The sequence below is a fragment of the Gossypium raimondii genome, chromosome 11, assembly GCF_025698545.1.
Source record: "Gossypium raimondii isolate GPD5lz chromosome 11, ASM2569854v1, whole genome shotgun sequence".
Lineage (NCBI taxonomy): Eukaryota > Viridiplantae > Streptophyta > Magnoliopsida > Malvales > Malvaceae > Gossypium > Gossypium raimondii.
In genome coordinates this window covers 36,004,001-36,020,180 of record NC_068575.1, presented here as the reverse complement: position 1 = coordinate 36,020,180, position 16,180 = coordinate 36,004,001, and the positions used below count along the sequence as shown (strand labels likewise).

Sequence of the window (16,180 nt, the reverse complement as noted above, 5' to 3'; positions counted from 1 at the left end):
GCCACATCATTATTATTTATGTAAAATAATTCCAAAAAAAATTGGAAAAACTTAGAAAATAGAACATATATATATATATGAAAAAGTATAAATATTAATATTAATTAAAAAAATTATATTAATATTTAAAAAATTCCTTCCCCTCACCCCTTCCCCCTCCTCTCCCTAATGTAAACATTAAAATAATGTTAAGATAACTATATAAAAAATTTCAATAAAAAATTTATAAAACTATTAAATATTAAAATAATATAATATAAATATTTTTAAAAAAATTAAAAACTATATGGGCAACCCTAAAAAGGGATTGGGTTAGTATTTTGCAAATATGAACAGGTTCGGGCCAAAACAGACTTAGCATAAAATATGTTAATATCATATTTAGACCCAACCTGACCCATGATACCTCTAATTTACTCTAATCTCAAATTTATGTACACATTCTCTCATATCCATCTCAACTTTGTAATTAAATTAACTACATTAACATTCTATTAGAAAAAGGAAACAAATATGGCAAATTATATCCTACAAGCTTCTACAAATTAAAAATAAATTAATAGGTGATTCTAGTTTTTAAGCTCCCAATAATGATGTGGTGGGAGCAGGGGAGGGGGAGAGGATTGAGGTGGGAAGGGGAGGGACGGTGGGATAGAGGGAGCGAGAGGGCCGAGAGTCGAGGGAGGGGAGAGAGATGGGGACAGAGGTGGGCGTAAAGGTGATCATGGGTTGGGCTACCCGGCCCCTGCCTGACGGCCCGCCCAAAAAATGGGAGGGTTTGGGTAAAAATATAGGCCCGAAATATAGGTTTGGGCAAAAAATGAGGCCCATTTAGAAAATGGGTCGGGCCTCGGGTAAAACATTTTTGTCCCAAGCCCAACCTAGCCTGGCCCGGCCTGATTTATATATTAATTTAATATATTTTTTATTTTAAAAATATACTACTTTTTGTAACTTTATTTAATTGTTTTTAACTTTTGTTTCACTTCCAGGTATCCAAAATCCCTAACTCAGACGTGCGGCCTCCTCCCTTTTTTTCCCAATTCCAAAATCAAGGTTCACCTCCACCGATCCACCTTCGGTCCTCCATTAGAGGTTAGAGCAGTCGTATTTAAGGTAAATGAAGCTCTATTTCAAACTTATTTATATAAACTTATCAGAGGTTCGGGCTCTCACCCTGAGAAAACTGGAGACATTGTAGACATGCCTTTCTTCTAATGAACTTTTAATAGAAGTAGGGATTTATAGCTAATTCTTAGGCTATCCCTTTGGGGATGTAGCATAGTCCCCATAGTCCGAAATCGAATCTATACTCTGTCTTTAACCTTCGTTCGAGCGATGGAAAGAGTCTTTACGCAGGATTGGTATTATAAGTTTTCTTCCTTCTCTGATATCTTACTATAGAAGGCTCGAAGAGCTATGGTTGAAAAGAAGAGTTGGAATTCACTCGATTATTAGGAGCCATTGTTAGAATGAAACATTATGCTACTGTAGTTTTTATGTGTAGCTAGATGGAATTATTAGCAGTTCCCCATAATGTTTATTATTTGAGCATCTTGATTAATTGCTTTTGTCAATTAGGTCATATTGATTTTGGGTTTTCTGTTTTGGGGAAAATGCTGAAGTTAAGGGTTGAGCCTAGTGTTGTAACTTTGTCCACTTTTATTAATGGGTTTTGTAGGCAAAGTAAGATTTCTCAGGCTGTGAAATTGTTTGATAAAATGGTTGAAAAAGGTTATCAACTTAATTTAATTGTTTACGGTACAATACTTAATGGGTTGAGTAAAACCGGGTCCGGGAATACTGATCGAGCTGTTAAGTTTCTAATAATGATGGAAGAAAGAGGTTTTGAACCCAATATTGTAGCATATAACACTGTCATTGACTGCCTTTGTAAGAAGGGATCACTAAATAAGGCTCTTGATCTCTTCTCTCATGTGACGGTTAAGGGCATTAGACCAAATACCGTTACTTACAATTGCTTAATTCATGCTATGTGTAATTCGGACCAATAAAGGGAGGCAACAAGGTTTTTGAATAATTAAGCAGCAAACCGTTTGTTTATGTTTATATCTAGAAATGAAGTTCTCAAAATTTTGAAATTGCATGGGATTCAAGTTGAATGAATTTATTATAATGTTTACTGAGATCACAAGCTTAGTTTCTTCATTTAATCTCATCTTTTTTGTTTTTGCTTTGTTTTATTGCAGAAATAAGTGACATTGAAATCGATTTGGCTTACTTTAGCTTCCTTTCCCGTAAGCTTTCATTTACATTTTCTTTTTAGAATTTAATTTAATTTAATTTGATTTTCTTTTATTTTACTTTGTACAACATTTGCTTTTATTGTAATGCAGTTTGAATTTCATTCAATGTAAAGAAGTCTGTCTATGTGTTCTTAGCAGATGAATGATCATAGAAACATTTGTTTTCCGATTAAAATTGATTGATTTATTTTTATAGAGCATGTACTTTGCATTTAATTGAAGTATGAAATTAGCCCTAAAATGAGTCATTAAACTTTAAATATCGAATTAAAATAATCATTTTATGTACCACCTTTTATTAAAAATGTCCATAATATATTTTTATATTATTTCTCAAATTTAATATTTAACGCGATTGAATTGTAGATATTCTTCTAAAATAAGATTATTTATTGAGAATTAATATATTATTTATACTCAAGTTCGACTCAATTTAATATTTGAATTTTAGCCATAGTCATACACGTTGAAGATTGGCTTTCTTTCTTCTTCTTCTTCTTCTTTTTAATATTTCAAATATAATATATTTACAACGGTAAATAATAATATAAATTTAAATCAGTACAAAATATAATGAATAAAAAATTCATAACATAAACACATGATAAAATTAAAATTCACACATCACAATTGCAATAATAGAGTTTGAAATTAAATATCCAAATAATCAAAATTTCTGTTTTAAGTAACATCTTATTGTCAACATTGATTTTTTTTAAATGTTTTTATATAATATAGGGTTTTGATGGTTACTTGACAAGACTTTATGTTGAGTATTTGGATTTTGATTTAAAATAATGAAGGAAAATATTAAAAAAAGGTCGGGCCGGGCCAGGCCCGGCTTAGGAATTTTTTCCTTGGTCGGGCTTGGACAAATTTTCAGGCCCATATTTTAGGCCGATCTGGGTTCGGGCCTAGAAAACAGGCCTAAAATTTTTCTGGGCCCGGCCCATGATCACCTCTAGATGGGCGCAAGGAATTTTTTTTAATATTAATATAATTATTTTTCATTAATATTAATATTGATATTTTTAATCATATATTAATTATTTATAAATTTTTATATAATTTTCTAATTTTTATTTCAATTTTTTAAAGTTTTTTAAAATTATTTGACATAAATAATTACGTGATATTATTTATGTGGAATTTTTGCCACATATTACTTGGTAATTGGGTCACATCATCATTGTTTATAGTTGACTAACAGTTGATAGGCAGAAGTATCATACTGAGAAAAAAATTTAATGTAAACATCAATTTTAATAAAAAATTTTAAGTATGTGAAAAAATAGATATAATTTAAGGAGCAACTTTTATATTAAGCCTTAATTAAGTAGATTTTCTTTCAAAAGAAAAACAAATTATTTAAAAGTGGTTGTGTAAAAATAAAAGGTAAACTACACTCATGGTTACTTTTGTTTACCTTATGTTACATTTTAGTTACTTATATTTGAAATATTACGTTTTAGTCACTTATATTATCATGTTATAGCATTTTAGTTACTGAGTTGTTAATTGTCGTTAACGGTGTACCGGTAAGCTGACGTGGCACGTTAAATCATCATTTCAAACAAAAATTTTAGTTTAAATTATACAATTGGTTCCCTTTTTTTTGAGCAATTTTTTTTTGTTTTATGTTCTTTTAACTTTCCTTTTTTTTTCATTCTCTTCTGCTTCTCCCTCTATTTTCCTACCTTCTCTTTTTTGTTTAACATATCAAGAAGTCGAATTGACAATGAAGAAAGAAGCATGGTATGTGTTTTATGGTTATGGGCAATGATGGCTTTTGACTTCTTGCTTCTTTTTTCATTGCTAATTCAACTTCTTGATATATTAAAAGAAATGGAGAAGGTAGAAAAATAGAGGGAGCGACAGAAGAGAATGAAAAATAAAGAAAAAAAGAAAAAAATTAAATTGCTTAAAATAAAAAATATTGAAATCAATTGTATAATTTAATCTAAATTTTTTATTTGAAATGATGCTTTAACGTGTTATGTCAGCTTACCGTTACACCATTAATGGTAATTAACGACTCAGTGACTAAAATGTAAAAGTGTTTACCCAAAACAAACTAAATATTTAATTCATCTTTTCGTTTTCTCGGATTTTGTTTTTACACATAAAGACTTTTTAAGTAACATATATATTTTCTTTTGAAAGAAACCCTACTTTAGTTAATTGCAATAAGCAAAGTGGTCAGTATTTAATATTCATTATAGTCAATACATAGCACAAAGGCGAGAATCCCCAAAGCATATGCATCACCGTTACCGTTGTTGGAACATTTTCAAATATTTATAGTATCCCAATAACTATAAATAAATGGGTGTAATTAATCAAAAGATAAATTTTTTGGTCATTGGTCAAAAGTTATATCATTTGATTTTTTAAAAGAATTATAATTATTCAAAAATATTATTTGAATAGTTACAAAATTAAATGAATAATTATTATTATTTATTTATTCATAAAGACACCTATTGAAAGATGTCTCTATGAAGAAACAAGAAAATTCCTATAAATAGGAATGAGTTTTCATTTGGAAATATATCAACAAATTCTAATATTATTTCTTCTCTTCCTTCATTTTCTAATATTATTAGATTATTCTATAAAGTATTACTGCAAAAATCCTTTGTAAAAATTGAGTTTTTGTTATACATTACTCAGTGCCAAGTGGACTATTCTCGTCAGTGCAAAACGCAAATAGTCATTGGCTTCATTGTATCCTTGAAGTTAATTTGCTTGGAACTCATTTGCACACTGAAAATAAGTGGAGGCGAATATAACCTTAAGGATAGTGGCTTGATACACGCCTTGGAGCCTGTCCTATTTCTTCTTTTTCTGTTCGAGTTCCGATCGTGTGTTCGAGATTTACCTTACCGGAGTTTTGAACTAACAACCGTAACTACTTTTGTTTTGAATCACCACTATTGGATCAGAGAATTGGTGGTTTGTTGGTCCAATTTTTAATAAATTATCCAAAAATCATAAAATAAAATCTAGTTTGCTAAAATAAGTTTAAAAACTCAAAATCCTAAAATCAATATTAAAATACAAAAGAACAAAACCGAATCAGAATAATTTAAGAAATTCAAAAAAACCTCAACCACCTCTACTAAGCTCTATCATTACTCCTTTCTAATTGGTGATAGGCAGACGGGGAACAATGTCAAGACTTTCAAATTTGGCATATGACAGAACAGTATTAGTTGGCCTTTCATCGAATGCTCACTCGACTGTGGAAACTCCAGAGCATCTATTTCTCAACAGTTGTTCTGTTATCAAATTGGGCTTCATGCCGCTGATCTTGACACCACCAAAATAGCCTCATGGATTGATTATCCAGCAGGATAGATCACACCACAAGGGTGAAAGGCTTATGCACAATAATTGCCATTATCCAACAAGGCTATTTTTGACAATGCTCATCCTAATCCTGTTGCTACGAAATGGAAATGGAAATGAAAGCCTGGATTTGAACTCACACGACCATATCAGCTTCTTCTCGGACTGCAATCGACTACAAAATTAAGATAACCTGCTAACTAACACGCCTACTGTTACAGCAAATGACAAGGAATTCATTATTCTCCCTACTACAAGAGAGATCCTCATCCAAGCTTCTACTATGAATTCTCAACACTGTGGCAGCCTAGTCCCCAAAAAAGTCTTTACCCCAGTAATCCGAGAGGTGCTCATGGGCCGGGCGGCCGGGCCCAGCCTGACGGCCCGCCCGAAATATGGGAAGGTTTAGGTAAAAATATAGGCCTGAAATATGAACTTGGACAAAAAATGAGGCCCGTTTAGAAAATGAGCTGGGCCTCAGGCACCACTTTTTTGACCCAAGCCTAGCCCAGCCCGGCCCGATATAATAAATATATTTATTTTTTAAAATTTTAAAATATTTTTTACATACTTTTTTAATTTTAAAATATTTTTAAAATACTTTTTTAAATTTTTTAAATTTTTTAAAATAAAAATAGGCCGAGCCGGGCCGGGCCCGGGCCTAGGACCCGGGTCAAAATTTTTTATGGGCCCAACCTGAACCCAACCCGGCCCGACCCATGAGCACCTCTAGTAATCCCTCGAGTATTAATTCACATCAAATAATTTATTTTAAGGGCTTCTTTAAGCATAAATGAATACAAATTAACATGCATTATCATATGGAAAAACAATGAAGTTTAATCATGTAGAAGATTGTAAAAATCTCCAGCGGGAATGTCTCATCTGTGGGTTGAAAGAGTTCTAAACAAAACAAACCCCATCCAAATCATTTCCAATACCAGTTTCACTGATAGAGAAACTGACGACTTTGAAACATCTAGGGCAAAAATCTAATCCTATTTTTTCATCATATCAGCCATAATAAACCAACGCAAACACACTATAAAACCTAACAAACCACCCTATGGAAACTAAGAACATCATAAACCAGCACTACTAAACAAACCCACACCAAAATAAAAGGATAAGCATTTACAAGTATTCTGAACAAGATCCAAGTTAGTAAGCATCTTTCCCATGTTTAGTTGTTACATGGCATGTTGAACATCTGCTATTCTGCAAAACTCCAAAAACAAAGAGTACTTCAAAAGCTGCTTCAAGGTGTAATTCATAATTTGACGGGACACTAGGATGCGAGATTGGAAAGAAAAGAGTACCTTTGTGCAAAATGGTTAAAATATAACTGTAGAAGCTAAAAAGAAACTACATATATTTCTACAACTTCTGCTTTGACCTCGTCCTCATTCCCATTTTCTCATTCTCATCTAGTTTGGGAACTACGTTGTCTTCAAGCTTTGTGCCTCCTTCTGACACGTCTTTCATTGGCTACAGAATAAAAACACTTATGAACCGCAAGGATACAAAATAGAAAGACTGAAAAAGACACCCAAAAACAAAAGAACCTGATCAACTTGTATAACTATTATGAGAAATTTAATAACTTAATCATAAATGGGGAATGCTACTGTTAAAGACCCGGAGAACACAAATGAGGGGAAAAGCAAACAAAATACAAATGCACATTGTAAATAAGAGCCTAGTAAAATGTTGATACTGTCATCTGCATGCAAGAAAAAAGGAATTTGCATAAAGCTAGAATCAGCCTTTACCTGATAGGGCTTGGTAACTTGAGAAACCTTCCCCAAATGTGCTTCTTGAACAATTACTGGATCCCCAGATCCACCATTCTCTCCTGAAGCACTTGCAAGACTGCACATTCCTCCACTTTGAGGAATACCCTGCATTGATTCTGCTACAATATCCTGCAAATGGTCAGTATTTCCTAGATTGGAAGAATCAACTACAACCTTTTTTTCAAAGGTCTCTTCCAAAATCTCTGTTATTTTATCAACAACCAGTGCATTAGTCTCATCAGCTCCTCCTTGACTCTGATCATATGACAATGATACAGGCTGATCTGGAAGCGAATTTGGTTCAGTTGAATTTACACTGAAAAACAACAAACGTAATTGTAAACAAACCTCAGTTATCTGAATCAAGAAATAATCAGAATATCAGCACATGGTTAAATAACAAGCCAAAAGAAATCAATATAAGAGCAGAAGTGGATACCTGTGAGCACAATCCTCTTCTTGAATTACAGAAGCATCTTTTGTTTGCCTCCTTTTTTTAGTACCACGTGAAGGTGAGCTGTCAACTCTTCTTTTCCTTCCAGCTTGAATCCCTTCTTCAGATACTAAAGACTTTCCCGCATTGCTTTTTTCAAATCCAGATTCCAAATGATGAATTCCTTTGAGCACCTCATCTTCTGAGGGCACTTCCACTGTCACTTTTGGTTCCCCATCAAATCCCAAGGGCTTTCTTCCATACTGCTTGTATTTTTGCCCATCACACCCATGGCTTAAAACCAACTTTCCAGCTGACGTCAAAAACACATCTTCATGGTCAGAGATCAAAGATCTTTCTTCTGGCTTCATTTGGGCCATGTCAGGGGCATTTTTGAATATCAATTCTCTGCAGCGCTTAATCCAAGAGAAACGGGCAGAGCTAGGAGAAGCACTATCTGGTTTTGACATTGGCGAGTTGAATCCATTGCCATTGTCAGCAACGACCCTATTTTTAACTGAACCGGATCCAGAATTTTGCATGACAGTTTGCTCTTTCAGAGTCTTTCTTTCAGATGCTTTCTGCCGGCTAAGCTCTACAATAGAGCATTGCATTTGAGCAACCATCATATTATCCACAGCAGCTTTCAAGTCCCCCAACTTTTTTAGCTCTTCAATCTCAGCATGTATTTCTTTTCTATCAGCATGCAGTAGTTCCCTCTGCTGCTTCAATTTGTGCCTTTGCAGCTTAAGCTCCTCAATAGACTTGTTCAACTCTGCCCACTCCCTTTCCCTTCGCTCACGATCCAATTTGATCTCTATTCTCTCAGCATCAAGCCTTTTCATTTCTAAGGTAGCTTGTTCTAACTCTTTCTCTGCTCTTTCCTTCAAAGCATTAATATGCTGAAATTGAGTTCTCTTTTCTCGCTCAAAAGCTTCCTCTCTTTCCTTCAAAGAACTTTCCAATTCTTCACGCCTTTTCTCAATAAAATTCTCCAGCTCCCTCTTCTGGGTTTCAATTCCCAGCAACAATTCAGCACGCTCTTGTTGAATCCTGTTGAACCAATCAGAATGCTCACTTACCATCTTGTTCATGAAATCTTCTCTCTCACGATTCAATGATTCAACATCCTTGTTATGCTTCTCTCGCATTACATCACGCTCTCTTCTCAAGCTATCACGCTCATCCTTGAGAAACTTCAAAACTGCTTCTCTCTCCTCATGAACACGCATGGCTTCCTTCTTCAGCTCTTCTCTTTTTTCATCAATCAATTCCCACTCAGTTTCAAATTTGGCCTTCTCTACTTGTAACCTATCTGCATTAGCCATCAGCTCCAACTTTTGTGCCCTAACCAAATCAAGTTCCTCCTTCAGTTTTGATTCTAAATTCGATAATTCATGTGTCTCACTTCTCATGGCTTGTAGTTTCTCCTTTGCAAAATCAACTTGGTTTCTTTTATCTTCTAATGAAGACAATGACTTCTGAAGCTCAAGTTTCATTTTCTTTATCTCTTCCTTTTCATTTTCTAAAAGAACTTTATTCAACTCAAGTTCCTTTTCAAAACCACTCAAACTTTTTTCTCTCTCCTCTATGAGATTTGACTTTTCAGTCACATCCTTCTCCTTCTCTGCTAATATCCTTGATCGAACATCAAAATCATGTTCTCTTTCACGAATTAGATCTTCCCTTTGATTGTTATCCATCTCCTTCAACTCCCATGCCCGTCTCTTCATTTCAATCTCATCTTCAGCCATTTTGCGCTTGATCTCAAGCTCAGCCTCAAACTCAGATTTTTTGGTTCTTAGTACAGTTTCATGACTAGCAATGGCCTTGCGAATTTCATCCTACATCATTCATTAAAAAGAATAAGTTTTCCATAAAAGAAAGAGAAAAGTTGAAAATCCTAAAGCATATTCTACAAGGTAACTCACAGATTCCTTGTTTGCAAGTTTCTCTTGAGAAACAAGCAGCTGTTGTTCTTTCTTGCTAAGCAGAACTTCTCGCTCAGTAATAGCCTGCATGTAGAAAAGATGAATCCAATTTATATGATTTTCCGTGATGCAAAATTAAAAAGTTTCAAATGAAGGTGCATCAAAATCCTAACTTCTATAGTCAAATGAAATATGCAGACCTCCTCTCTTTTTGAAAGAGAAGCTAAAGTCAACTCAAGTTTGGATTTTTCATCCTTCAAAGCTTTATGTTCCCGCTCAATATCCACTCTTGATGCCTCCAACTCCTTCTCCAGTTGATTTAATTCTTGACTTCTACTAAAGATATACTCCTCTCTCTGGTTCAAAGAAGCTTGCCCATCAAGTAGTCTTTCATGTTCTTGCTGTATAATCTTCTGCCTCTCACTCAGTGATTGCCGTTCAAGAGTAATCTCCTTCTCCTTTGTGTCACAACTAAAACATGGAACAAAATAATTATCAGACTCCTTGAACAGAAAATCTAAATAAAATCAAACTGCACAAATGCAGCCAAGCAAGAATGTGTATCCAGCATCCACACAATACCGTTTCCAACCAAGACAGTTTTTACTGGTTCACTTCCAACTAGGCAACTCAAATCATGTCTGCCTATAAGAACATTTTAAATAGAATAATAGGCCATCATTTACAGTTCTTATTTATGCACACTTTTCAATGTAAAATATAATCATACTGCAATCCAGTAACAAATACCACACAATATGAATACAAAGAGATGTATAAGGCACAAGTGTTTCCTCTTGGGTAATAAAAGCTTGTTCAAAAACTACACACTGTTAGGAAAGAAACAAAGAGATAATAAATATATATAGTACAAACAAAAAAGAGAAGGAAATGCAATGTAAATCACATACTCATTTTTGAACAGTACAATACGTCTACTAAGGTCTTCTTCACGTGCTTCAACTTCTTGGAGCTTTCTCTCAGCAGTGCGTTGAAAGAGGCTAGCTTCTGTTTGTAAGGACTTTGCAGCATGAAACTTTACCTCAGCCTCTGCAAACTTCTTCTGAGCATCCTCTATCATAATACGCGCTTCAGCTAATCTACTTTCAGCGGCAACCTTAGTTTCAGCAGATTCTGCACGCATCTCATGCAATGCTTTCTCAATCTGCAAAACCCCACCACAAAGTCCTAAGAAACATACAATGCTGAAAGATAAGTGAACAAGGAAAACAAGTTCAATTAAAGAGACTTTCAAATGATAACCGTACGCTTGCTATGCACTCTTTCTCAACTCCTAAAGATTTCTTCAAACCATCCTCTCGCTTTTTTGCTTCTGCAAGAGCAGATGCATGTGCAGCTTGATCCCGCATTTGCATTATCTCACTTGCTTCAGCAGAGGCTTTAATTTGTTCATACTTGGAAGCAAGCTCCTTTCTCTCCAATATAAGAAGGCCCATGTGGTGTTGGTGCTCAAAGAGCTAAATACAAGAATAGATAATATTAGAACTAAATGCTAGTAAGCTATGTGGAAAGAAGCACAAAATGAAGGAAGATTTACAATATGAACTTATGAAAAACATGAAATGCATAGATCATCTTGTGCTAAACCAAGAATGCCATTATTCCTCACTCTGATCTTTTGTACAAACAAAGCATTCATAAGTCTCATTCATGGATAAAGTTAGGTAAAGATTGCAGCTTAGTAATATGAAATCCATAGGAACTAACAAGTGCAAAAACTCAGAAGTTAAAATAGCAATCAATCCCTAAATAATGGCACAGAAAACAGGAAATGCTGTCTAAAAACAACGAAACAAATCATTGAAGTCACTAAAAAACAAACAATAAATGCTCCTAAAAGCTCTTATAATCCCACAAAATTAACAGCTCAATGTGCCATTTGCACGCCCACGACGTCTACCACACCTAAAGGGCATTGCAAGGTGATACAACACCTCAATCAAATAATGCAATTGGAACATTAGGTAAAAATCAAGTTTGTTCCATTCAAAGCTTCTACAAGGGAACACAACTAGCAACCGGAAGGACATTTAATTGAAGTACGGAACTTTAACCAAAAGGTTTATTCAAGAAACAAGACTTAAGTTGATGACTTGGCATTAAAATTTGACTTGAGAAAAGAATAAGAGAAAACAAGATCACAAGGACACAGAGGAATAGGTGGTTCTACTATGGTAGCCTACATCTAGTGAAAAGACGCAAGGATTAAATTGTCGATATTAAGAACACATTGTTTTAGTTTATACAAGAATGCCCTATTTATATAGAAGGTTATCACCAATTTAGAAAAGAACCAAGCAAGAATATTGTATCGTAATATCTAAAAAATGGCGTCGTAATTATATCATAATCCCTAATATAACTAAGTACATTTATTAGATTAACAATATGTCAAAAATATTAAAACAAATTCTATATACAACAGGCTAGCATCTTTCAAGTACCAAAACCCTTACTGTTTTATGTTGAAATCTGTTAGAGATCACTTCCATTACTTAACCATTTTATTAATATATATATCTGATTGTCTTTTCGTCTTAAAATTTAAAACTGAAACGCAATATAAAGAAAGAAAAATCCATATTTTATTGCGACCTTCGCAATTCACAATTTAAAATTTCAATATACTACTACTCTCTTTGACCAATTGCACCCGCGACCAAACAAGTCTTTAAAGAAAAACAAAAGGAAAAGAAGAGCCATGAAATTTTTTGAGAAAAGCAGTTAAAAGATTTGAAGCAAACCTCAGCTTCAAGCTTTGCAATATAAGCAATAAGCGCAGCTTTATCTCTCTTCTTGATCGATTCCTCATCGAATCCAGCTTCCTTGAGTCGTTTCCAAATGGTTTCGTCACTAAGAGGACTCTTCACAACCCTAGACCCCGGCATTATAGACAACGCCCTGCCGCTTCCCGGCGTGATCGGACTCGCCATCTTCTAAACCAGATCACGGCACCAAAACCCTAGAGTTCCGTACGCCTGTAGCTATTCTGAATATGATTCTTCACTTTTCTTTCTTTTTCTCTGTAAAGAGGGAAAGGGAGAGAATCAAAGTACTGAGTCACCGGCTCACCACTGAGTGAGGTTTTGTTTTTTTGAGAGTTGAAATCGCCAAGAAAAAGAACTTTCTATTGGGATGATCCAAAAGCGATGTCGTATCGGGAAATTTAGGCTGCCAGTTTGTGGGGGAAAAAATGGGAAAGGAAAGGAAAATTGAAATTTTAAACAAAGATTAGACGGAAGAGTAAAGAGTAACAATTGACAGTCAGCGTCCAACGTCAGCTAATTTGAAATTTAAAAAACATAATTAACGGCTGGTTTTCATTGGAGTTTGTGGGCTAAATCCAGATAATTTGCACGTTTGGGTACTTGATTTTGCACCCAAATCAAGAAAATTATGGAAAAGAATTTCAAACATAATGACCTTTTTTCTTCAACTCTATAAAAAAATCATTTTAGTCCTCTAATTAAATTTATTTTTTTAATTTTTAACTTTATATTTTCTGTCAAATCACCCTAGAATAAATGAAAGAAATTAATATTTGATAACTTTGTTGATGTGGTATGCACATAAATGACACATCAACATTTAATTAACATTTTAAAATTTTTAAAATATTGGAAAATATTTTTATATTTTTATAAACTTTAAATAATTTTAATGATTTATAATTTTAAAATAGTTTCTATAATTTTTTTGAATTTTTAAAATTTTAAAAATTAATTAAATATTGACTTGTCATCCATGTTTACTTGACAATCTAGGTGTATGTAATATCAAAAAGTTAAATACATTAACTTTCCCATTCATTCTAGGATGATTTGACAAAATGCAAGTTTAAGGACAAAAAAGATGAAAAATTAAATAGATGGCTAAAATGATTTTTTATAAAGTTAGAAAGCCAATAAAAAGTCATTATATCTTTCAATTTTTCCTCACTTCTGGTTTTGATGATTTACGAAAAGGTTAAATCATTATTTGTGGCTTAAATTTGGTAAGTACTCTTATATTAGGATTTTATTTTTCACATTGGGGCATGAACTAGACACTTGTTTCACATCAGGGCTTAAACTTTAGGGTTTTCAATGAAATATAAGAATTAACTTGGACAAAAAAAGTTCAAGTGTCAATACAAAAATAGTTACCAAATTTAAGGACTCACTTGGACAAAAAATAATTTAGGCTTCAATACGAGAACAATTATTAAATTTAAAGGCTAACTTAACACAAAAATATTAAAGCTACAACAATGTATTAACTTTTTTAAATTAATGTAAGATTTAATTTAAAATTCCTTTTAAAAAATCAATTAATGTGCGGACTGAATCTTGGAAATCCGTTGACATAATTGCTAAGACCTACGGGCGAATTTTTTCTATTTTAGCTTGAAATAGCTAATTATTTAAAGCCAGTTATACTACTTAAGCTAGGTCTTAACCTAATAATTTAGTGTGGAAAATGAAGGCATATGTGGCAACATAAGATGTTGCCAAGATTTTCACCTCATGCTTGGCTTTAACCAGCCACTTGAGGAGCTGCAACATCTTACTTCGTTTGGAAAAATTAAGAAAGAAAATAGAAAGAAGTAACGGAAGAAAAAAGAGTAGAGAAAGTGAGTGGAAGGTTTAACCATTCGGCAAGGCTTAAAGGAGGAAAAAGTTTTAAAGCCATGAGATTTCATCTTTTACCAACCATGTATTAAGAGGAAGGTCTTTTTTCCTTTCTTTTTTTTAATATGAAATTAAAAGGTTAATATTTATGCATTCGGGGCATATTTATATCACACACGCATACCTCACGTTTAAAGGAGACTACTTAAATAAAAACTTACCAAAGATTTGAACCTAGGTGAGTTTTAGGATGAACAATCCTTAACCACCATGTATTAAGAGGAAATTAGAGTTACGACTCGTATGTAAATGTATAATAGCCCGTTTTAGAATTAATACTAACGTGATATATTAATTAATACTAATGTATCATCTTATTTTAAAATAATAAGTTGTTTGATAAGCTTAAAATTTTATACACTCACGTTACTTTTTGTTACAAGATGGAGATAAATAAAATAGATTTGGAGGTGATTTTTTTTTTGGGTGAATAAAACTTTACAAAAATTACTTAGAGATATGCCCAAAATCTCATGGGGCGTTTCAAATAAATGAAGGTTGGAGGTGATAATTAAATATCACTTGTGTCAACACTTTTTATGTTATTTTTTTAATAATACCTTCATCTAAAACTAAAATTACACACTTTTCATTGTTGAGTACTAAAATCATTCTATAGACCTTCATTTTCTCCATGTTCTCTGTTTTCTTTTACTGCCATTGTTGTCAAATAAAGGTAAAAAGATTGTTCAAATTTCATCATTTGTGAGGCAAGATCAAACATATTTATGAATACCCAAAGTTTTTAGATGAAATTTATACTTGAAAATTTTCATCGTTCATTACTTATTATCATTTTTTTTCGAATTCCTTTATAAACAAGAGTTAAGGTCTTCAATTGACAATTATCCGTATGTATTTTATAACCCACTCTTGATTTAGTTGAAAACCAAATTAACTACTTTCACATGAGTGCTATGTGTTTTTTAAAGAAACTTTTGGAGTATATATTTTAAATCTATAAATTTTTAAGAAATTTTACGTGTAAAAACTTCATAATGTTAAACTAAGCAAATGGATAAAAGGAGGAAATAGAAGTTTGAAATACTCGATAATATGAATTCGAAGCACTTTATTGAATGAATAATGAAACCTTTATATAGGCTGAATTACAACTAAAAAATCACTAAAAAATAGGAACAAACCTGATACGTAAATCACTAGAAAATATCAACTAATATGATACTCCTAAAGTCTAGCAACAATAAGTTTTGACTGAATCAATAACTTTATTCAAACCAATAAACTAACAAATTTAACTCTAACATGCCCTCCCTTAAACTGATACTGTAAGTGATCAATTTAATTTTTGATCAAAGTGTAAACACCAAGCATTTTTTTGAACTTTACAAATGATACCAATTTGAGGGACTTGATAAATACATCAGTAACCTGATCTTCACTTCTACAATAAATGAATTCAATTACCCCATCTTTTGTGAGGTCTCTTAGGAAATGAAACTTCACGTCAATGTGTTTACTTCTGCCATGTAGTACTGGATTTTTGGACAACTTTATGGTTGAATTGTTGTCGCAATAAACTGTTGTTTCTCCTTGTTGTTTGAACTGCAATCCAGTAAGAATATTTCTTAGCCAAATGGCTTGAGAAGCACATGAAGTAGCAGCTACAAATTCAGTTTCAGTTGTTGATAATGTGACAATTGGTTGCTTTTTTGATGACCATGAGATTGCACTCGAACCCATCATAAAG

At 33.1% G+C, this 16,180-nt stretch overlaps 1 protein-coding gene across 1 annotated transcript; it reads right to left on the bottom strand.

Annotated features, from left to right (window-relative positions):
• Positions 1 to 6,440: 6,440 nt before the first annotated feature.
• LOC105804078 (protein CROWDED NUCLEI 4) lies at positions 6,441 to 12,981 on the bottom strand. The gene is made up of 9 exons (XM_012636575.2): positions 12,544 to 12,981; positions 11,047 to 11,256; positions 10,690 to 10,943; positions 9,979 to 10,249; positions 9,779 to 9,862; positions 7,854 to 9,691; positions 7,391 to 7,730; positions 6,938 to 7,106; positions 6,441 to 6,836 (listed from the first exon to the last, which is right to left on the bottom strand). The coding sequence occupies exons 1-8, from the start codon at positions 12,730 to 12,732 to the stop codon at positions 6,996 to 6,998; spliced, it is 3,297 nt and encodes a 1,098-aa protein (XP_012492029.1). The 5' UTR covers positions 12,733 to 12,981; the 3' UTR covers positions 6,441 to 6,836; positions 6,938 to 6,995.
• Between the last annotated feature and the right edge of the window lie 3,199 nt (positions 12,982 to 16,180).

What these genes read in the sequence shown, in the direction of transcription:
- LOC105804078 (XM_012636575.2), bottom strand. Translation starts at nt 12,732, where the DNA reads ATGGCGAGTCCGATCACGCCGGGAAGCGGCAGGGCGTTGTCTATAATG. An exon ending in TTGCAAAGCTTGAAGCTGAG is followed by an intron (nt 11,257 to 12,543) that starts GTTTGCTTCAAA and finishes TCTTGTATTTAG; the next exon opens with CTCTTTGAGCACCAACACCA. An exon ending in AAGTTACCAAGCCCTATCAG is followed by an intron (nt 7,107 to 7,390) that starts GTAAAGGCTGAT and finishes TTTATTCTGTAG; the next exon opens with CCAATGAAAGACGTGTCAGA.